The sequence below is a fragment of the Quercus lobata genome, chromosome 1, assembly GCF_001633185.2.
Source record: "Quercus lobata isolate SW786 chromosome 1, ValleyOak3.0 Primary Assembly, whole genome shotgun sequence".
NCBI lineage: Eukaryota > Viridiplantae > Streptophyta > Magnoliopsida > Fagales > Fagaceae > Quercus > Quercus lobata.
The window spans coordinates 7,452,684-7,474,776 of record NC_044904.1 but is presented as its reverse complement, the minus strand read 5'-3'; the positions used below and the strand labels follow the sequence as shown (position 1 = coordinate 7,474,776).

The 22,093-nt window shown below is 38.1% G+C and overlaps 2 protein-coding genes across 2 annotated transcripts; both read left to right on the top strand.

Annotated features, from left to right (window-relative positions):
* The first annotated feature begins 5,655 nt into the window (after window positions 1-5,655).
* LOC115976727 (UBP1-associated protein 2B-like) lies at window positions 5,656-9,422 on the top strand. Its single transcript, XM_031098192.1, has 2 exons — window positions 5,656-7,255; window positions 9,177-9,422. Exon 1 carries the CDS (start codon window positions 5,747-5,749, stop codon window positions 7,253-7,255), a length of 1,509 nt encoding a protein of 502 aa, XP_030954052.1. The 5' UTR covers window positions 5,656-5,746; the 3' UTR covers window positions 9,177-9,422.
* Window positions 9,423-15,294: 5,872 nt separating this feature from the next.
* LOC115976717 (ABSCISIC ACID-INSENSITIVE 5-like protein 3) lies at window positions 15,295-21,882 on the top strand. The gene is made up of 4 exons (XM_031098182.1): window positions 15,295-15,554; window positions 15,836-16,553; window positions 16,647-16,718; window positions 21,407-21,882. Exons 2-4 carry the CDS (start codon window positions 15,852-15,854, stop codon window positions 21,485-21,487), a joined length of 855 nt encoding a protein of 284 aa, XP_030954042.1. The 5' UTR covers window positions 15,295-15,554; window positions 15,836-15,851; the 3' UTR covers window positions 21,488-21,882.
* Window positions 21,883-22,093: the final 211 nt, after the last annotated feature.

Below are 22,093 nucleotides of genomic sequence, written 5' to 3'. Positions count from 1 at the left end.
CCTTGGCAAGCTCCCGTGCCCGAGCGGCCACAATGTGAGCCATTTGAGCAGCCTAGCAAGCACAAAGGTTAGAAAAGAAGCAGAAGGAAATCTATACGAAGGAGTAGATAGACGAAAGAATTACCGCAATGGCGTGCCACTCTAACCGGCGCCCCACAGACTCCTCGGACCCGTCCTCAAAAGCATGCACGTCCTCGGGAAGTTGGAGAGCTTCAACCAAAGCTTGGGCAATACGGCCGTCCTCGCCCTTATCCCACATCCGAACACAGGCGGTTGAGGGCAAGGGTTTGCCGTCCAGAAGGATCTTTGGCTCCCACGCTGGAGCCCCTCGGGAGGAGGACGCGCCCCCCGTGCCAGCTTCGGTTTGGGGCTCACGGATAACAATTGAACCTGCTGGCCGGGGAGGAGTGTGAGCAGCGGCATCCCCCGGGAAATTGGAAGGTTGGTCGGTAACTTTCTGTTTCTTTTTGGCACGACCAGCCTGCGAGGGGGATGGGGGCTGAGGCAATTGACCCCGGCCCTGAGGAGGCGGGGGCTGATTGGGTTGACGAGCACCGGGCACGAACCGGTCTATTGACATCACCTTTCTCGATACCATCTCTCCGCTAGACCGGACAGCTTCAGTTAGCAGGGCAGCCGCTTCTATCGCTTGCTGTTGAGGCACGGCGGCTGGGTTCTCGGGAACGGGCTGCTCTTGCGCTTGTTCTTCCTGCTGTATGGGTACGTGGGCTAACTCCCTGAGGCGCCGGGATGCTTTCTCTGCGGATTCGTCTCGCAAGGGGGCTTGCTCGTCCGCGCAAGTATACTGCGGACCAAATTCTCTCGCTTCCCCGGTCGTGAGCTTCGGCGGCAAAAAGTTCACGTACCGGACGTCTATGTACGATAGCAGGGGGCTGTCAACTAACAGTGCCTGCTTGAAAGGCTGCCAGGTGGAATAGACCGGCTCCACTCCAAGGTTTAGGTGAGAGGCCCGTAGTTGCCCGTCCCAGTGCACGTAGATCTCGGAACGGAGGACGAAGTTTAAATCCTTGGCGTGGACGGGTCTGAGGTCCTGCACAAACACTTTGCCGTCTGCAAAAGAACACATGACATTAGTCTCTTATAATAAAGATTGTACGGGGGAAGGAAAACAATTGTACGAAGGGGATGGTACGAACCCACTTCACGCTTTGTAAGGGGGCAGGGTATATCCCCGGCAAACCAATTGCCGCGCACCCTAACGAACTCCCCGGCGGAGTTCCTGTTCGAATCAGGTAGGCATGATATCAGCCGTACCCGAGCATCTCTTGTCTTTAAGTAATAATTCGTTGCCTTGCTCCCACAGAGCCTATACATTTGGTTAATATCGTGGTGGTTTAACTGTAAATTAAAGGTGTGGTTCAGTTTACTGACACAACTAACTACCCGGTAAAAATTGGGGGGAAGTTGGTCGGGGCATAGCCCATAGTAAATAAGCGCGTTTATCAGGAGGGGATCTACGGGAAACCTGACCCCACCTTCTAAAATGGACATCAAAGGAAAGAAGGCTGTACCCTGTCCTCGGTGGAGTTCAATATCACTCTCGTGACAGTAAGCCACATCCACGTCATTAGGAATATTAAATTTACTCCTAAAGGTGGCCAAAGCAGAAGGGGATTCTAAGAGGTAAGAGTAACCCATACCTAACGCCTAAAAACTACGAAAGTGAACCCAAAGAAATAAAGCTGAAGGAACAGGAAAGGGAAGAGAAACTTACTTTGGGTCCTAAGGAGGAAAAGAACACTGAGCAAGCAAGCGCACAGAAATGTGGTCGGCAGAGAGTAAGCACTAAAAGATCAGAGGCAAGGGAAAAATGGAATAGTATTCAGTGGGGAACTATTTATAGAGCCAGAAAGAGATGAGGGAAGAAGAAACGCCTAATCAAGCAATAAATGGGCACAGTGTACGAGCAACCCAGCGAATGCCAAGCGTAATAGATTCGCACGCCGCTTCGGTTCACGAACCGTCAAGCAATGATGACGACTGCGCCTGGCGCCGCGAAACGGCGCGTCTTTTGAGATGGATATTAATGAGAACTGACAGTCGGAAGTCCCAGGCTAGAAGATTCCCGAGGTCAAAGGGCCCAGACAGCTCCTTGATTCTTCTCGGCTACCGAGTATGAATCAAGGGGGGGCTATTGTACGGCACCTGGATCCCGGGCCCATACACTCCCGGAGCCCAGCCTCATGCCGTCCTTGGGCACAGGCCCATGCAGGCCCCAGGCCCAGTCCTATGCTGGCCTTAGACACAGGCCCATTAGAAAGGTCCAATTCTCCTGCGCCCTTCCTGAAACTTCCTTGATAAACAAGCAAGTGTAAGGTATTGAGGTCCAAGTGGTGGTAGGTCAAAAGTTCCCGGTCATGTATATAAACCTTTACCGGGAAGGTGCGACTTGCACAGGAAACTGTACTGCCGAGCATGATCAGGCACGATGGAACCAAGTTCCAAGATCATAAATGCCGCACCGTCCTCCCACCTGAACATCCACTTTAATCAGAAAGTATTGGACCTTCAGTAGCACTAACGGTGGCTGTAATCACAATCTCCCCACTAACCTTGGCTATAAATAGAGGAAAGTTGGGAGAAGAAAGGGGTTCAGAAAATTTGAGGGAAAAGAGTGAAGGAGTGAATATCAACTGGGGCGTTGTTTTGAGTCTCTCTGCCGAGAACGACCCATAGTAGGAAATCTTCAAGCCCACTACAAATAGATTGTGAGTCCAAAGTAATCCAAGGCCCATAGGTCCCATACTTGGTTCTTACATATATATATATATATATATATTTCTCACCATCTCTGCACATCTCAAAACATATCAAAATACTCTTCCAAGAACACATTACAAAAGCCCTTTCTCATAGAAGGCATATGGACATCAATACTAAGGCCTTTCTCTTAAAAGGCACAAAGACTTCATATTAAAATCATTCTCATTGAAAACATACATTGCTAATACTTAAAGTTATTCTTATGAAAGGCACGAACTCACTCATATTTGACAAAAAACTAAAAGGGTATTACATGGAGAAAATCATTTAAGTGCATGATTAAGGAGACAAACTTAACCAACCGATGCACACGGCTGGGCATGCTCTCTCTCCCTTCATTCCATCATTTTTTCCTCTTTTATTTGTAACTATAAAGCCTTTAATCATTGTTTCATATTATTATGATAAATGTCATAATGTTTTGGAAACTATGGAAGTTCTCTCTTATGTTGACTTAATAATAATAAGGAAAAAAAATATGATTTTTACTATGTAAATACACTTATTAACCTGAAATTACCTTATCGTTGGAGATAATACCGTACTACTAGATAACTGATTTGAACTATGATGCTGTAAAATGACTAATAATATAACAAACTAACAACAATAACATGTTTATTGAGTTTTATTGTTGTCTTCTTGTCAGGGTGCAGCCTTCATCTCTTACTTTAGCGGACTTACACAACAACGAAAGCCTTTGAGCTTTATTTCAAGGGCCCATCGTCGAGTTTTGACTTGACTATCCCATATTCTATTTGGGAACATCAAAAATTTTCCCCTCAACAGAGAGTATCGCTGCCGAGCGGCTTTTCTGAGATAGGAAGCAGTTCCAATGCCACTCCTCCCACTCCTACCTAAACACCCACTTAAAGGCAATGGAACTGGACCTCTAAACCCACCAATAACCTAAAGTAATCATAACCCTTCCACTAATCTTGAGCTATAAACAAGAGATGAGAATAAGGAATTGGGGTTGGCAATTATGGGAAGAGTACTAGGAAAAGAGAGTAAACACTCAGAGAGGGCAAATGAGTGATTCTGTAAAGAAGAGAGAAAGGCTTGAGGAAATAGAAGTATATTTGGGTCTACCGAGTATAGGACCACCCACAGTAAAAAACCCAAAACCCCACAAAACATATAGATTGTGAGCTCAAGTAGAGGTTAAGCCCAATAGCCATATATTTTGGGTATGCACGCTAACATTTTTTGTTTCTTCTCTGTTACTAATCTATGCACATTCACATTTGGTTGGTTTTTTTTTTTTTTTTTTTTTTTTTCATATCATTTTTCTTTCTTTCTTTTGTTTTTATCACTTTCTTCTTTAGTTCCTTTCTTGTTTTTTTTTTCCCCACAATTTTCTGGATTTGGCTTGTGCCTTTGAAATAATAATTAAAAAAAAAAAGTGAAATGCCCATACATAATTTTTTAAATAAATAAATGTGTATAAAAAATTGTATTGCCTTTTGTTTTATTTAATAGGGACATAATTGTAAATTTATACCAATTTCATTTTTCATAGTTTTCCATCTCTCCACTTTTCCATCATCTCAACCAAAAACATATGAGAGAAAACTAACTAGAAAAACATATTTTTCTATTCTCCCACTTTTCTATCATTCCACTTTTCCACCCCTCCAAACAAATAGACTCTTACTCTAGATAGTTGAACTATCAGAACCACTTTCCTTATGTCTATTTTCTTCATTAAATAGCACCTTACCTTACCACTTGACTAGTAAGGGAAAAACCTCACAGTTTGAAAAATCGGATCAGACTGGCTGGTTGAATCGAGAATTGAACATGAAATCGGTTCATTCAAATCTAAAAAAAACCAAGAGCAAATTGTTTGACCGTTCCAATTTTTAGAATTATGAAAAAACCCTTTACTAAAAGAACAATCACTTAAAAGTAATTATGTTTCGTGTAGGGTTTGTAAGGCATGATAATCAACTGTTAGGAATCCGATGGTTCCTAATGGGGATGGATAGGAATTATAGGGGGATTGATGAGAATTGTAGGGAAATTGACTTAATTCGAGGTAGTCACCCTCCATAAAGAGAGAAAGATGCACTAATTATTCTTCAATTGATATCTAATGTTGAATTACAATCATGTATTTATAAGAGACTAGCTATAATGTTATTGACCCATGTGGCTCAAGATAATTGGCTAATTAATTTAGCATGTGCTCTATGAATTAAGTTATGTGTTAAACGAGCTACATGTGCTCAAATGTGCTCAAATTCTAATTAACTCATCATAATCCTAATTTCAACTAATTAGTTTACTACTTAACTAAATGAATTACAATAATTATTTCATATTCCTAACATCAACCATAAGTTTTTTTTTTTTTTTTGGCCATTATAAAATCAACCAAAAGTTAGTATAGTGATTTCCAAGATTTCATGAGATCTAAGAAGTTTTGTGTAAAATTCTTGGTGAACATAACACTAGAGATTACACACTATAAAAAAAAATTCCTTAACACTCCGTTTAGCAACAAAAAAAATGGTAAAATACTATTTTGGTCTCTAAACTTTACCAAAAGTTTGGTTTTCATCTCTAAACTTTAAGAAATTCATATTTCATTTTTAAACCATTAAAAAGTTTATCTTTCATTCATAAACTATTGAAAAAAGTTATTTTTTCATTATTATTTTTGTCTTTGAACTATTGATATATATATATATATATATATATTTTACAGAGTTAACAATGAAAAAAAAAGTTTTTTTAAGGTTGGGTTGAAAAAAAAAACTTTTAACAAAGTTTTAGGGCAAAAATATAATTTTACCCAAAAAAAAAAAAAAAAAAAACCATTACGCAAGCCCAAAATCCGATAAGGTTGTAAAACCCCCTCCTAAAAAGCCCTCATTGTATTCATTCGTGTGTGAAAGTCCTGAAAAAACCTAACCTCTCTCCCTCGCTGAAACTTTGAAACGTATCAAAGATTCAAATGGGCAAGAAGCGCAAATCAGCCTCCAAAGCCGAAGAAACTTCTTCTTCTAAGCCTAAATTGCTCAAACCCCAACCACCACCACCACCCGCAGAAGAATCTGAAGAAGAAGAAGAACACGTTGAATCAGAACCAGAAGAAGTAGAAGCAGAAGAAGAAGAAGAATCATCATCATCTTCTTCTTCATCTGAATCAGAGGAAGAAGAAGAAGAAGCAGCAGCAGCAGAAGTAGAAGAGGAATCAGATGACAAATCTTCTTCTTCATCATCATCATCATCAGAAGAAGAAGAAGAAGAGGAGGAAGACGACGATACGAAGCGAGACAGTATCAAGAAGCTCCTAGAGCCGTTCGGCAAAGACCAACTCATCTCAATCCTCAAAGAAGCCGCGTCGAAAACCCCATCAATCATCGAGCACATAACCAAGACTGTGGACTCCGACCCAATCCAGCGCAAAATCTTCGTCCACGGCCTCGCCTGGGACACCAACTCCGAAACCCTAGCCGCCGCATTCAAACCCTTCGGCGCAATCGAGGAGTGCAAGGTCGTCTCCGACAAAATCACCAACCGATCCAAAGGCTACGGCTTTATTCTCTTCAAAACCAGCGCCTCCGCCCGCAAAGCCCTCAAGCAACCCCAGAAGAAAATCGGCTCCAGAATGGCGGCCTGCCAGCTCGCCTCCTCCGGCGCCAATCAGTCCCAGCAGCAGCACCAGCAGCCGCAGTCTCAGCCCGCCCCTGTAAGCGGCCGCCGGCTTTACGTGGCGAATGTGGGTCCTCACATTGCTCCAGAGAAGGTCAGGGCCTTTTTCGCCGAGTTTGGCGAGCTCGAAGACGGGCCAGTGGCACTAGGTGGATTGGATAAAGACACAGGTAAGTTCAAAGGGTTTGCTATACTTGTTTACAAGAGTGCGGAGGGAGTCAAAAAGGCATTGGAAGAACCTGTGAAGTTCTTCCAAGGTAACAAATTGCAATGCTCTGTTGCCACCGAAGGCCGCAGTGTTAATAAGAATAATAATAGTAGCAGTAATAGTAATGATGCCAAGCCCAATAACGTTGTTGCTACTAGTGTTGCTGGTGTTGCTCCTGCTCTTCCTGTGGCGGCATTTAACCCGGCATTGGCTGGTCAAGCTTTTAATCCTGGTCAAGCTTTTAATCCCGGCCAAGCTTTTAATCCCGGGGCGGTTTTTATGGCCCAAAATCCAGCTTTAGGGGTTTTGAATTTGAACCATGTCGGGTTTGGGTTTCCTGGTGGCGTGTCGCAGCCCTTGAACAGGGTTGGAAATGCTCCTAATCCTATGGGATTGACTCAACTCGGTGCTGGAGGCTTTGGTGCACAGCCTCCTATTAATAGTATAAGCCCTTCTGTGATTGGTAGTTATGGCGCTCAAGCTGCTTTGCAAGGTTTGGGCGCGTATCAGAGTTCACAAATGGCTCAATCTACAGCAGTACCGAGACCCCAAACTGGTACTGGACCCGTTGGAACCATGCCATCTTATTTAGGGCGCTAGGTAAGACATCTACCAGACCCATTTTGTTAAATGTTTTCGTGTTTTTCATAATTTTAGGTTGTGTTGTTACTTCTTAATATGCATTGAGTTGATTTTAGAATAGATTACAAACTTGGTTTTTGTGACCTCATTGGGGTTTCTTGCTGAACATTAGCAATTGTAAAAGAATGCATGCATTAGATGATTTGCTTTCTTGTATAAATCTGAATTTTTTTCTTATTGCGCAGTTTAGTGCACTTAGATCTCAATTGACCATGCTTGAGTTTGCTGTTAGGATTAACTTTTGAGTATGTCTTCTGAGGTCTTCTCATACTTTGGGCAACTATCAAGCAATGTTGTGTGTGAGCTCATGAGTGTGCACCAAGTAACTGTGTGTAAGAAATAAATTTGTTTGAACAGGCTTATTGGAAGTTAGAAGAACTGAAGAGAGAGCACTATAAGTAGTTTTAATTGCGAAAACAAAGCTAATGCATAGTGGGGAAGTATTTGAACTATAGCTTACTGGTAGTATTAGATAGAATCTTAAGAGCAGATTCATGGGAAATTGTATAGTATCATTATTTCTTTCAAACTAAATAATGCTCGTAAATCAACCAGTGGTGCTTTGGGCGGGGCTAAGGTCAGGCAATGGCTTAACTGACCTGATGGAGTGCCTGTGGCCCCCTATCTGTATCTAGGCTCTTTAGTGGATATAGGATCTATGTGGTCAAACCTAGGCAGGGTAGCCATGGCCTGTCACCACCGTTTACCATTTTTATTCAGCAAAAAAAGAAAAGTCACAAAAATACTTTATTTTCACCTTTATGTTTGTTACTGTCTTTGGTACTTTTTTTTTTGGATAATAAATTGTATTAAAAATTTGAGAAAGAGTAACTCAGTTCTTAAAGATAGATATGCATGCTGGGTACATACTCAACTATCCCTAAGAAACTATAAAAAATACAGGGATATTTTAAATTCTACAAAATTAGATGGTCTGCCCTCTTCTACTAATAGCCAAGAGCGTTAACAAATATCTATTAGACCCTATCTATTGGCAGCTCATGCCAGTCAAAAGTTCTATTTCTTTTTCTCCATGGTCCTTATTAAACATGATGGTTTTAAATCCAAACTCTATCTTTGGTACTCTTCCATATAGAGATTCAAGTGTACTCTTTACATGAATTACCCAACATCATGGCCTAGTGGATAAGAGTCTTGGTATGTGGTAGGTCTTGATTTCAAACCTTTCCAGATGACGGTGGGATGCTAGTTTGGTTTAAGGACTATTGCCTTTTATTACCTGAAACCATCAATGCTTTGGGTGGGGCTCAGGTCAGGCTATGCCTCAACCCACCTGGGGTACACTTGCTATTCCCTCACAGAGAAACTACTATTGCTACGGCTGGTTCATTCAGATAATAACTTTATAATTGATAGGTAAAAGCTTATTATAACTTTATAAATCATTCATTGTAGATATTGGATTTTTATTTTTTTTAATGTTAAATCCAAATATCCAATCATAGATATTTTCATTGACTCATCATCCTTATGTCTTGTATGTATTGTCTGTTCCATTAATTGTGAAATGGAAGAATATTGTCTATTTGGATTCAGCATTTTGTTGAAAGTTGGACAAAGTATAATTGTACCTAAAAAAATGTGAGGCTTTCAAAAGCTGTATATAAGCAAATAAGTTAAAAGAAAAAACTGTGTGTATATGACCTCCATTTTTTACCCTTTTCTCATGAGAATTGGCATGATACAATTTTTAAGAAAATATAAGTGTTGCTTACCATCCAGGTCAATTACTTCTTAGATAATTAATGATGCTTGCTTTTGCAACTTGTTGGATTGCTGTAATGACCAAAAATTTGGGATTAAGGTTTGGTTATTCTTATTTTGTTGTTGTTTAAATTTTGGGGATTGCTGATTTCAGGTCTTAAGTCAAAGCCATGAGACACAACAACAATGATTGATGCTGGGACTCCAATTAAGGTGAAGCTGAGGTAAAATGTGATGTGTTATTTGCTTTAGGTTGTTATTGGGCCTTGCAATGACCTGCCTGTAACTTTGAAGGACTTCTGTGAAATCATTTTGACAGTTGCTCTATGAATTTATTGAGCTCTCTCTCTCTTGTAGTGTCATTTGTTCTATTAATATCTCGTTTGTCTATTGAGTTATACACACACGCATTTTAAATGAGGGGAGGGGGAATTTGAACTTTAGATAGATGTTTTCATTGAACAGGAAAACAGGAAATATTATTGGATTTTAAGGGTTTTTTCACCTTTTAAGGCTACGTTTCTGCCTTAGCCTGTGGGGGCTTGAAATCTATAGTTTATTTTGTGTTTTTAAGTTTGATTAAACTGGTTTGGGTATCTTATGGTAGTGCTATCCTTCTGCAGTTCTGCAAAATCTTTAGTTGCCCTTGCCAATTTCTACTGGCTAATTTGCCTGGTTTGCATTATGGATTGCCAAGAAATAAGAATGTTTACAAGGTTATATATTTGTTCACTTGGTCGCCAGAGAACTGGCCTTTGAAACCTTTTATTTCCCCTTATTAGGCATAGCAGCATTTGGCCATCGCCTAAGAGCAACCACATTAGTGGTTGTAAAAATGTGTAAAATGCAAAAAGTGCTCAATTTTGCACATTTTAACCCAAAAAACACCTCCATCAATCTGTGTAAAAATGTGCAAATATACACCAAGGCTGTGTAAATGAACAGTAACCGTGCATATATACACGGTTACTGTTCATGTGTAAATGATTTTTAAAATTTTTTTTCTCTCTCCTCTATCAAACTACTTCTCTTCCCCAATATTTACAACAACCCAACGCACCAGAATAAGAAGGAGGAAGAAAATAACCGCCCAACCACCAAACCTAGTGCCACCACCAAACACCGCAACCTAGCACAGAAAATTAACCCAAAATCAACAGAAAATTAACCTAAAATCAACGGAAAAGCAATTAGAAAATCCAACTCAAAATCGATACAAACTCACTGGTAAACCCAACCCAAAAACAGTCCAAATCCATCGGAAAACCTAGCCCAAACCATACTCAATAGAAAACTCACGTGAAATGTCCAACAAAGCTGGATTTGCCGCCTGATATGCTGTCGTTAGGTCTTCCAATGTTGCCGTCGGATCTTCCATTGTTGTCGTCGGTTGGGGGTGGGAGGCGAAGAGCTGGTGGTGGAGGAGAGAGGGAGGGGTGAAGGAAAGAGGGAGGGCGAAAGTGAGAGGGAGGCCGAATTGGCAGAGGGCTGAGGCAGCAAGCTGGATTGGTGGTGACGGCGGGTTGGGTAAGGCGGCTGTGAGGGAGAGTGTGAGGGAAAGAGAGGAACGGATGAGAGAGCTGAAAAGCAAAATAGATTACGAGGGAAAGAGAGAATGGGTATTAATAAATAATATTATTTAATTAGAATAGATTTGTAAAATAGATAAACTGATGTAGGTGTTTTGGAAATGTGGTAGTGTAAAATATAGATAAATTTTTAGACGAATTGATGCAGTTGCTCTAAGAGTTAAATGCATTGTATGGTCGCATTAGATAAAGTGTCATATATGAACGTCATAGTTATTAAGATCATGATCAAGATTATAGTATCTTATGATGCTTGATCATGAGATCGATTCGGATGGTTGCATATTCAGTCATAGAATAAAGTTGAAGTAGAATCACAAACTAGAACTTGGGATTGCATTGCATTGCTATCCCAAGGATGATCCTAGATGATTCTATCATAAGCTCAAATAATCTTTTTCAGCCAAAATAATGTCCTACTATGCTTCTCAAAATGCCTAACAACACCACCATTCATGCATACCAAAATTCAATTCAAGTGAACAGAAAATTGAAAGAAAAAAGAAATCACAAACTCAGAGAGGGAAAGAGAAAGGGTAATGGTGATGATGATGTTAATGCCATGATGGCCTCCTTGAGTATGTTGAGGAGAATGTCAACGGCCTTGATGATAACACACTTTTCGGAAGGTGTGGCTGCCAATGATGGCTTTGAGCTCACTAGTTTCACCGTCAAATTATTTGAGAATTAGGTGTGGTTGTCATTGTCAATAATGGCTTCAAGCGTGCTGGTTTCATTGGCTGAGTATTTAAGAATTGGGAAGAATATTTGAGAGGCTTTTGAAGGCAATCATCAAAAGAAAAATGTATAGTTGCAATTTGTCTGCTATGTGTTGACCGATCCTATTTTTTAAAAGATATAGTTTTGAAATTTTGTCCTTTTAAGACAGTTTTCCTCGAAAAATTCTCTTTCCAAGTCATTGCGTGACAATTTATAATATCATCCAAGTGTATCAAATGTCATATTTCACTAAAACATTCAAATGAGTTACATGACTTTTAAGTAGGTCACGTGATTAAAGGTACGTGTGGATTGACTTTTAAGTTGTTAGGTAGCCGGTTGGACAGCTTATAATATCATCCAAGTGTATCAAATGTCATATTTCACTAAAACATTCAAATGAGTTACATGACTTTTAAGTAGGTCACGTGATTAAAGGTACGTGTGGATCGACTTTTAAGCTGTTAGGTAGTTGGTTGAAGGAATTTTCATTCAAATTGTTCCAGAGTAAAAATAATATTTAGATTAGTAATATGAGTTAATCGACAACTTTGGCTTTGGGATTTTTCAAAAGCCATCTTTTTAAAATATAAAATTAAAATACTATTTTTCTTCATCATTTTTAAAATTATTGATTTAAATAATTTTAATAAATTGTGTTTAGAAATATAATATTTTTTTAGTTAGTACTAGTAGAGCTGTAGAGGTGTGGTGTAGAGTATGTAAATTGTATAATGTCAAATTTAAATTTCTCCAATTATTTTTTAACACTTGTGGTAATTTATTCCTTTTAAAAAAAAATGAAAAATAGAATCTTGTGATCATTGATATGATCTACGAGACTGTTTTATTGATCTTATATGGAATATCGATTTTAATCACTATAGTTTCAAGAAATTTTATAGAAAAAATCTCTCCGGGAAAAGAAACAACGTGAATGAAAATTGACTTTATAAGGCACCTTCAAGAAAAAGAAGAAGAAAGGAAGAATTGAAAAAGAGATAATTTGGGAGAGAATTGTGAAAAGTTATTGTAGGGACACGATTATTCACGACTCAAAAATGATATTGTGTTCGTATGTAAAGGGCCCGAACAATATAATTTGTAGAGTGTGAGCTTGAAAGGCTATAACTTGGTCACTAGACAGCGGTCTAGTCGCGGTTTTTATGGAAGCTCATATAAAGATGGGTCTGGCGTGAATGACAAAACCTTTTTTCAGAGTCACCTATTGGGTTTTTGTCCTCGGACCCCGTCCGAGGAGCTTAGTGTTCTTCTCCTCCTCCGTTTTTTAGGGCCTCTCCCTCTGGAAAAATCCGCCCCTTTCCCCTTGGTTCTTCTTCCCTTTTATATTAGTAGTTACTTCCCTTTTAATGTCCATGTGTAAGTTTTACTTTCTAGGATGGAGACTTGTCTTATCAGCCCATGCCTAAGGTGGTTGGGAGTAGACGTAAAAGTTGAATAGCATGGTGAAGAGAATGGGCCTGTCAGACGCAGAGTTCTTTGTTACAGTATTGACAGCTTTTTCACTTGTCTTGTCCCTATATTAAACTTGTCATTCTTCTTTAAGTGTCTTGTGGGATACTGAGCGTGAGATCGTCCTCAACCACATCCTTGGGTCTTTTTAGGGCTTTCATTACCTGTCCTCGGCAGTAGGTCTCCTCGACCTGGACCTTGGGCTCTAATGTAAAGTAGGTCAGGACCACAAATTCCCTGGCCCCACAGTTATTACTTATTTTTCAATGATGAAATGCCATGGATTCCGAAGTATTTATAAAATTCATTTGCAAAGTTCGTTTTTTTTTTGGGAGAAAGTCATTTGCAAATTTAAAATAACCAGCAAACAAGTAATTTGGTTCCATTCCAGCAATCTATACTATTTTTTTTTTTTTTTTTTTTTTTTTTTTTGAGAAAGTCATTTGTAAATTTAAAATAACCAACAAACAAGTAATTTGATTCCATTCCTGCAATCTATACTAAGTCGGGCTAGGCTCTTCTTGCAAATCTTGTGCACTTCAATAGTATATGTAAAGACACGATTCCTTTGCGGCCCAATAATGATGTTGGGCTCGCATATGAAAGATCCCTCATAATATGATTTGTAGAGAGTGGGCTTGAAAAGCTAGCCGTTGGTCACAGGGCGATGCCCGGTCTTGGTTTTAGAGGAATTCGTGTAGAAAAAGGATTTGGGCTTGAACATTTAAGCCCTACGGCGTCGCATCCTATGGGATGGGTCTACTCGGACTTGATCCGAGGACCATTAAGGTCTTACCCCGGTTACCCGACGATGGTTTTTTTTCTGTGATCTCAGGTGTTGTTGAAGTGTTCTCACCCATGTAGCCTCTCTTTTTTGGAGGTGGGATGGGAGCCCCCTTTTAGATTTACTTACTTTCTTCTTTTATACTCGTCTGCGTTAACTGTCCTTCGTTCACGTGTAGGGTCAATCTTTACAAGACTGATATTTGTCCCATCAGTCTAATCCCAGAATTGTTGGGGATGGTTGATAAAGCTGCAGAATACGGCTCTGTCAGGTGCAGAGTCTTATCTGGAAGGGTAGTAAGGATAACTTCCCCCAAGATATTTTAGATCTCCTTACAAATTTGTTCCTACATCTTTTTTTTTTTTTTTACCCCTCTTCCCAATGGAGCTTTGGGTCTGCCGAGGACTAGATTGTCCTCGGCTGCGTCTCCAGGCCATTCTTGCCTTATATTTTTCAGCTCGGGTCATCACCTTTTTCGGCTTGGGCCTTTGGACTCCCCAGGAGCAAGTGGGCCTATCCCATAAATTATTGGGCCCCATAGTATCAACATTACAAAATAAAAAATTAGCAAATACATTAAATTTTAAAATTTCATTTCACAAGATTTCATATTTTGAAATTCTTGTGTGATATGATAGTTTCACTATCAATGTTATCTGCTACATCGTTTTCAATATACACACTCAAACAATTATTAAGCTACTAATCTCCCATTCAATTACCAACATATTGCCAAAACAAGTAAAAAAAATGTATTATCTTTTTGAAAAAATGCATCACATAAATCCAACAAATTCGGCCAAAGACTAAAGCAGGCACAGATTAAATATTTGAAAACTATGCATTTTTTTATTATTAAAAATAGCAATTTTAAAATATGCCATTTGAAAATACAGTTTAAAAAATCACAATTAAACATTTGATTTTGATCTTTAGGCTAATTTGTTTGTTTGGGCAATTTTGAGAAGTGCTACATCCATAATATTTTTGCAACGTTTTCGCAACAAAACTTAGACAATAAGTTTTTACTAGTTCTAATTTGAACTTACTACTAAAATTATTTTTCTATTTACCAGTAACAACTTGTTATTTAGGATTTATTACAAAAATATTATAAACATAATATTTCTCATAATTTTTTGGTTCAACAGACCAAAATTTTAGAAAGGTTGAATTTTATTTTTAATGGATTCAATTGTTATTAAGGGTGTTCAAAATTTTTTTTTTCAGGGTGGTGAATTTTTTTTTTTTCTAAAACGGTCAAAGACCCATATATATATATTATATAAAATAGAATTTATATTCTAGTTTGATCTAAGTGGATATGTGTGTGAAACTTCCTCCTGAATACTTGATTCCTAACTTTTGCCCCCCATACTCCATAAGGACTTATATTTATGGAATGATTACCGTTTATCGCACCAAAAGTGCGCGATAATGTCAAAGACCCATATTAGACTAAAGTTTTTTTTTTAATGTATATTAAAAAAAAAGAAAAAAAATCACGGTGGTCATGTGACCACCTGATTAACCCTTGGCGCCGCCCCTGGGTAACACACTCTCTCATCTCTACTTCAAAAGTGTGTACGATGTCGATGTTTATTAAAAACTAAATATTAAAAAAAAAAAAAAAAAAACAGTGTGTACATTGTACCTAACCGTAACAGAAATATTAGACTTACCAGTACACCGCGCTTAGGAAAAGAAAAAAAAAAAAAAAAAAAAAACCCAAACAAAACAATTTGGGGGCTCTGTGGCGTTTTCGACTCTGAGTTCGCTCTCTCTCAGTTATGTAATTTGTGGTGTGTTGTGCTCGTATGTACATATGATTATGATATATAGTACTACGTAGACGAAGACACCGTACGTGGGATTTTGCTGATGTAATCTTTAATGACAAGACACGGCTTTAACGTTTGAGATCGGCGGCTCATTCCAACATTATCTTCCTTTTCCAATCCTCCAGGTAGATTTCTCTTTTGTTTGTCTTTTAAAAAATAATAATAATCTCTCTCAAATTTTGGCTCTAATATCACAATTCCACCACCTTTTTTTTTTTTTTTTTTTTACTTTTTACAATAGTTTCAATTTCTTATTACTTTTCTTCTATATCCGATTCGAGCTTTAAGGTGTTTAGTATGGTTGGATTTGCGGAATTTGAGTAAAATTATGTGTTCATCTTTCAAAATAGTGATTTTGATGATATGGGTATTTTGTTTTTTTGTTGTTGTTGTTGGGAAATGATAGGCTGATTGTTTACTTAATGGGGATTCAAACAATGGGTACTCAAGGAAATGGGCAACAAGTACAGCAACCTCATCATTTACAGCCATCTCCATTGACAAGGCAAAGTTCATGGTATAGTCTCACCCTTGATGAAATTAAGAACCATTTGGGTGACACTGGGAAACCAGTGGGTAGTATGAACCTTGATGAGCTTCTACAGAATGTGTGGACCACTGACATGGCCACCATTGACGGCGAAGCGAATCAAATTCAATCCAATGAGAACACCTCTTCCTCCTCCTCGTCTCTCCAACGTCAGGCCAGTTTAACATTGGCGAGGGCATTGAGTGGGAAGACGGTTGATCAAGTTTGGAGAGAGATTCAACAAGGTCAGAGGAAGAGGTGTGGTGGTGGAGACATAAAGGTTCAGGGTATGGATGATACAAATTCAAGTGTGACACTTGGGGAAACCACTTTAGAGGACTTCCTGGTACAAGCAGGGCTTTTTGCCGAACCATCTATAGCTCCTCCTCCTCCTTCAGGGATGGGGATTGTTGAGGTTGTGACCCCTCAGAAAATGGTGTTGTCACCATCCCCTTCATTTGGTACATTATTGGATACGCCAATGCAAGGACAGAAAAGGGATGCCTCTGATGCATTTGAGAGGACTTTGGATAGGAGGCAAAGGAGAAAGATCAAGAATAGGGAATCGGCTGCACGCTCACGTGCTAGAAAACAAGTAAGTTTCTATATAGAGATAGTTGTCATGCTGGCTTATCCTGTCCTTTTTCAACTATGCGTGACCATTGCTGATTCATGTGAAATTGTGCAGGCTTACCATAACGAACTGGTGAGTAAGGTTTCACGTCTAGAAGAGGAGAATATTAAGCTCAAGAAAGAGAAAGTAAGAAACCTTTCATCAGCATCTCACATTTTATTTGTTGTGTGTTTTTATTGTAGATGCTTTTATTTTATTTCTGTTGGCAGTTAGTTTTAATTTCTGTTATTATTAGAAAAGTGAGTATATCAATTCAAGGCTTTCTGAAGTTGATTAGGCTTTAGCATTGCATTCTGTAAACAAGCCCTAATTAGTGTGACTTGTTGGTGACCTTCTTCATCTTATAAAGATACTAACTTGTTGGCACACAAAACTATTTATATGATTTCTAACTTAAATGGATCCTCTTCCCTTCACAAGAATAGAGTGGATAATGACATAGTGGGTTCAGGATTCACTGAGTACATGTGTAACTTATCAATAAAATAAAGTCATTTGAATTCCAATTAATTTGATAGTTTATTGTGACAACAACTTTCATGCATAGAACAAGTAAAGGAAAGAATTTTTTCACAGACATATATAATGGTTGATTTTACTTATACTAATAGTTGGATTTTTACTAATAGTAACAAAAAAGAAAGGACGATTCTGTGGCAAATATGGACTGCTGTCATCTATTATTTATATGGCATTAGTTGGATCTTAATTATCAATAAAGCAACTTTAGATGGGAAAGGGACATGTAAAATATGATTCCTACAGAATTTGAAAATGTGATACCAAAGAAGAGTTTGAATTTCATGATGATGTAGTGTGATTATAATGAGAAACAGCGTTGAACATATTCAAACCTTCTGGTTTATGTACAGCTAAATTAGTTTCTTGTGTTTAGATTGTAATAAATATAACTTGATAGAAAAATGTTCTAGGAAAATGTTGCTTTTACAGCATTGTTTTTGTTCCTTTTTCTTGGTTTCTTTCCATCTCGCAATTTCCACTTCCCCTAGTATACTCTATTTTTTCAGTGTTGGTTTGAGTATGGTCAGTTCACTGGAGGATTGCCCTGCCAATTTGAAGTTATAATTGCCAAGGCTTCACAGGAAAGAGCCTTGGACAAGGGTTTTATTTTTTTTATTTTTTTTATAATAATTTTTTTAGGACAGGAAATGGCCATGAGAGAGGTTTTCCTATTATCTCTGAACTAGTTGTAAGGGATGTGTGTACATTACCTTCATGAAAGATTAACGTTGGTGACCTATGGGAAATCCTCCTGCATGGAAGTAGTTCTAATCCCAGCAGCTGAGGTGGCATAGTGACAGGTGGGAAAGAGGCCTTCGACAGGGCTTTTCTAAGACAGGCAAGGGCCGGACAAAAGGTTTTCCTATTATCTCTGAAAGAGTTGTAAGAGATGTGTGAACATTAGCTTCACAGAAGATAACATTGGTGATCCACGTGCTGGGAAACCCTCCTGCACTGAAGTAGTTCTAATCCCATCTACTGAGTTGGCATAGTGACAGGTGGGAACAATAATAACAAAAACAGCGGAAGATACTGCAATAGTATATTCAGTTGTTTGTATAAGTATTTGAAAGGTTTCAGGACTTCCAGAAAGTTTTTTTATTAATTTTGGAAATGGGTTTCTGTACTAATTGGGTTTGGGTATCTTTATTGATGATAATTTTTCTGTCAATAATGCATTGTGTGCACTTAGAAAGCTGTTAGTTATTGGTAAAAATAGTTCATTGTGGCACGAATGTGATAAAAACCGGTCATCCCTACGTTGTAGTGTTATTAGGCACAGGTGGATGAAACTTTATGCTGGGAATACACTTGCGTTTTGCTCAGGTTCAATCTGCTTTCATTACCCTAACCCGAAGTCCTGCTATCCGCTCCTCCTCTGTCCCTCCAGTATACTGACAGTCCTACTCTGCCCACCACCCCTTAGTTCGGTCACTGCCAGAAATTGCCCAAAGGCATTCAAACTGCGTTGGAAAGTGAAGGCAAGACCTCAAGTTATTTGGTTTGGTCATTATCGAAATGGTCATATTTGGTTAACTATTTTGGAGGGAGAGAAATAGTAGGTGTTTTGAAGATAATGAGAGATCCATACCAGACCTCAAGTTATTTTTCTTTAGAACTTTATTGGATTGGTTGGTTGCTATGCGAAACCAATCATTCTTTTCTTTTCTTGATTTCCTTGATTCTTGTAATTTTTATACTTGATTGTTGACCCCTTGTACACTCCCTGTGTACTAGGTGGTGTTCCTTTTTTTATGTCAATAAAGCTTATCACTTATCAAATAAAAAAAAATTGTCTTGAGGAAAAGGAGGGGGTGGGGGGTTGGTGTTTGGTTGTATTGTTGGAAGTTGTCCTTTCTAATATTTAGGGTTCCCACAAAGAGAATACATTTGTCATTTGCTTTTATATTCTGGTGATCAACCATTCCAAGTTGAAATATGATCAATGTGGCTACAAGATTAAAATACATCAAATGCAGACTTCTTTTGTTTTTGTTTTTATCAAATAAGATTGAAGTATTTCTAAGTTGAGCTTCCATAAACAAAGTTTTGTTTGCCTGCTGGATGTAATGATTCTTTGGAGAGTATTTTTTTTAATTTTTTTAAAGCTTACAGTATGGCATTAACCTAGTGGGAGGTTTTGGTGTAGTTTTCATAGAGGTCTTCTGGTGATTTGATTGTTGTCAACTTGATAATGGGCTTCATCCTGACATATTGGTGGACTTCAGCTTACATGTTTGAATCATGACATCTTTATACTACTGGGCATCCCCAGTTCTAAAAAAAAAAAAAAAAAAAAAAAAAAAAAAAAAAAAAAAACCCCAAAATGAACCAAACTAGAGACTGTATACTCAATATTGAGGCATGAAGCAACTGGTTTCACCCTCAACACAAATCAAATCATAAAATGGAAAGGTACTAAACTGGAATGAAGTGCTACATGAAGTCTAGCACAAACTTTATTGGCTGCCTTTTCTTTGGACAATGATATACTTACTGTGGGGATGACTTCAACAAGGAAAGTAGAACTTTGTTGATGAAGATTGAGTTATGGTCCTTGTGAGGATGGCCTGAGAGTTGTGGGAGTTCTTTCCCATCAATTAGCACGTACCATTCTCCCCTTAAAGAGTGGATAATTTATATATTGTAGTGTCGGCATACTGCTGCTCCTTTCAAACTGTGGGTTGATCCCCGTTTTTCATTGCACATGGTTCCCTTTTAAGGAATTCTAGTAACAAAATTAAATTCTCATTTGATCAACTGCTACTATCATTTCCAATGAATGAATGTTTATGTTGTCTCTCATTTATTTACATGGTCTCCTAACTAATCAGTTGTGATTGGCTGGATCATTGTTGCAAATAATTTATGGGGTTAAAGGTTACACTATAATACCTCCCCCTCTTCCCCCCCCCCCCCCCCCAAAAAAAAATAAAATAAAATAAAATAATAATAATCAAAATGCCTTCAACATGCATTAAGAGAAAGTAAATTTATTTTAAAAATACTTGGTAAGTGAAGTTGATTTTGTTACTTCATGTTGGTATTTGTGCTTATGAATGTGAATGTTTACATTAAAATGCAGCTACAACTAGGAGTTTGTGCATCTAGAAATGTATGCATTTCAACTTACTATTTACTTCTAATTTGTTGTGTTTGTGTTTGTACATGTGTTTATATGCATAAATTCATAGATACAGATACATAAAAGTGTGCATATATACTCGTGTATTCTTAAAATACTACATTAGCACATGTCGGTTTCTAAATACAAATATACTTTTAAATGTACATGATTTAGTGGCATCTTATTATCTCTTATGATTAATACTGGATTTTCAAGCTAATGTGTCATCTTTCTTATGACTTCACCTGCTTAGTGTATATGCTTGTCCAGCAAATTGGTTGACCATTATTGGAGCCTGACGCCAGAACTGGAGCAGTGAACTGGTTGTTGGGTCACTTGACTAGTCAATTGGGACAGCATAGATATGATACTACTCTCCTTAGCCTACTTTGGAATGTGATGGACATACTTATAGTATGTTTACAGTTTTGGATGCTATTAAATGATAGTAACAGTTTGTAGCATGTTAGATGCTTTGCTTTTTTGTCTTCAGAAAAATTGTGATGATTTCATTCCACCCTTCTTTTTTTTGATAAGTTACATTCCACCCTAATTATGGCAGCTAGCATGTATGGTATGTAGTTGGCTAGTAGCATTTATCCCAATTCAAATTGTTCAGAAACAAAGCAGCCAGTCATGCCATTCTAGTTTGCAAAACCACAACTTTAATTGGTTTGAGATTTCCAGTTTCACATAGTAACATGCCCCAACCGTTCGACCTTCCAACATTTACTTCAAAGACTTAAAAGTAATTCAATTCTTAGAAATGGTGGAACTCATTTTCCATAATAAAGACCTTAACATGTCTCAGTATTCAACTTCTATGATGGTTGTACTTGTTTATTTTTTACGCATGCCCCTCTAGTTTATTGACTATATTTTTCACTATGCTAATTTCTTTAGTTAGCCATCTGATATTTATTTACCAGGTGCACTTAATTTAACATTTAATGCTTTCATTCTGTTCTACTATTGAATTCCTGAGATGGAAGAGTTATTGATTGCTGTGATAAAAAAAGCAGCAGCCCCTAGACATGTTGTTATATATATGTTCTTTTTGTCCTTGGTAAATGTTTCTATACATATTCTTTTATTTAAAGATTTTGTCATTCTTACACTTTTTATAGTTTACTTTCATCTAATATGGTTTTCTTTTCTCTTGCAGGAATTTGATCAAATGTTGTCTTGTGTTCCACCACCTGAAACAAAGTATCAGCTTCGAAGAACAAGTTCAGCCTCTTTCTGACATCATCTCGGTGCTGAGTATTTAGAGTTCCCCAATGTTGGGACTGATATGTTGGATTGCTGGGGCAGCTGCTTTGGGATTTCTTAATCAGACTGCTTCTTGTTGCTGCCGCTGTTTATATGCATCCTCCCTACCCATCATTAGGTCTTGGCTTTATGTAAATCTATAATTAACTGATTTTGAAATATATATATACTCTGCCGCAAAAGTGCCATATCAAGTTTTGGCTGTGCTCTGTTTTGCTGGAAACCATATCTAGAAAGAATTGTTTCCTCGTTAGTTGAAATGCACGTTTGGTATGATTACAACATGAATGTATTAGCTTGATCTCAGCCTATATCCTGTAAAGTTGGGTTGCGAATTTGACAAAAATGAAGCCCCTTTAGCATTTTGAAGTTTAGGATTGTAACTAAATATTCTTTAAGAAACTTGTCTCATATCCATGGTGAGCTAGCAATTGCTTATCGGCAAAAGCAGGAACTTTTTCATTAGTTTTTCTAACTTTTCCTTTCTTCTTCTGCCTCTCTCTCTCTCTCTGAGTTCATTAGTTGTTCAAAATCTCTTGAAATAAGTATTCTAGATCCTGAAGAATATGGCACTCACCGT

What these genes read in the sequence shown, in the direction of transcription:
- LOC115976727 (XM_031098192.1), top strand. Translation starts at nt 5,747, where the DNA reads ATGGGCAAGAAGCGCAAATCAGCCTCCAAAGCCGAAGAAACTTCTTCT.
- LOC115976717 (XM_031098182.1), top strand. Translation starts at nt 15,852, where the DNA reads ATGGGGATTCAAACAATGGGTACTCAAGGAAATGGGCAACAAGTACAG. An exon ending in GCTCACGTGCTAGAAAACAA is followed by an intron (nt 16,554 to 16,646) that starts GTAAGTTTCTAT and finishes GAAATTGTGCAG; the next exon opens with GCTTACCATAACGAACTGGT. An exon ending in TTAAGCTCAAGAAAGAGAAA is followed by an intron (nt 16,719 to 21,406) that starts GTAAGAAACCTT and finishes TTTCTCTTGCAG; the next exon opens with GAATTTGATCAAATGTTGTC.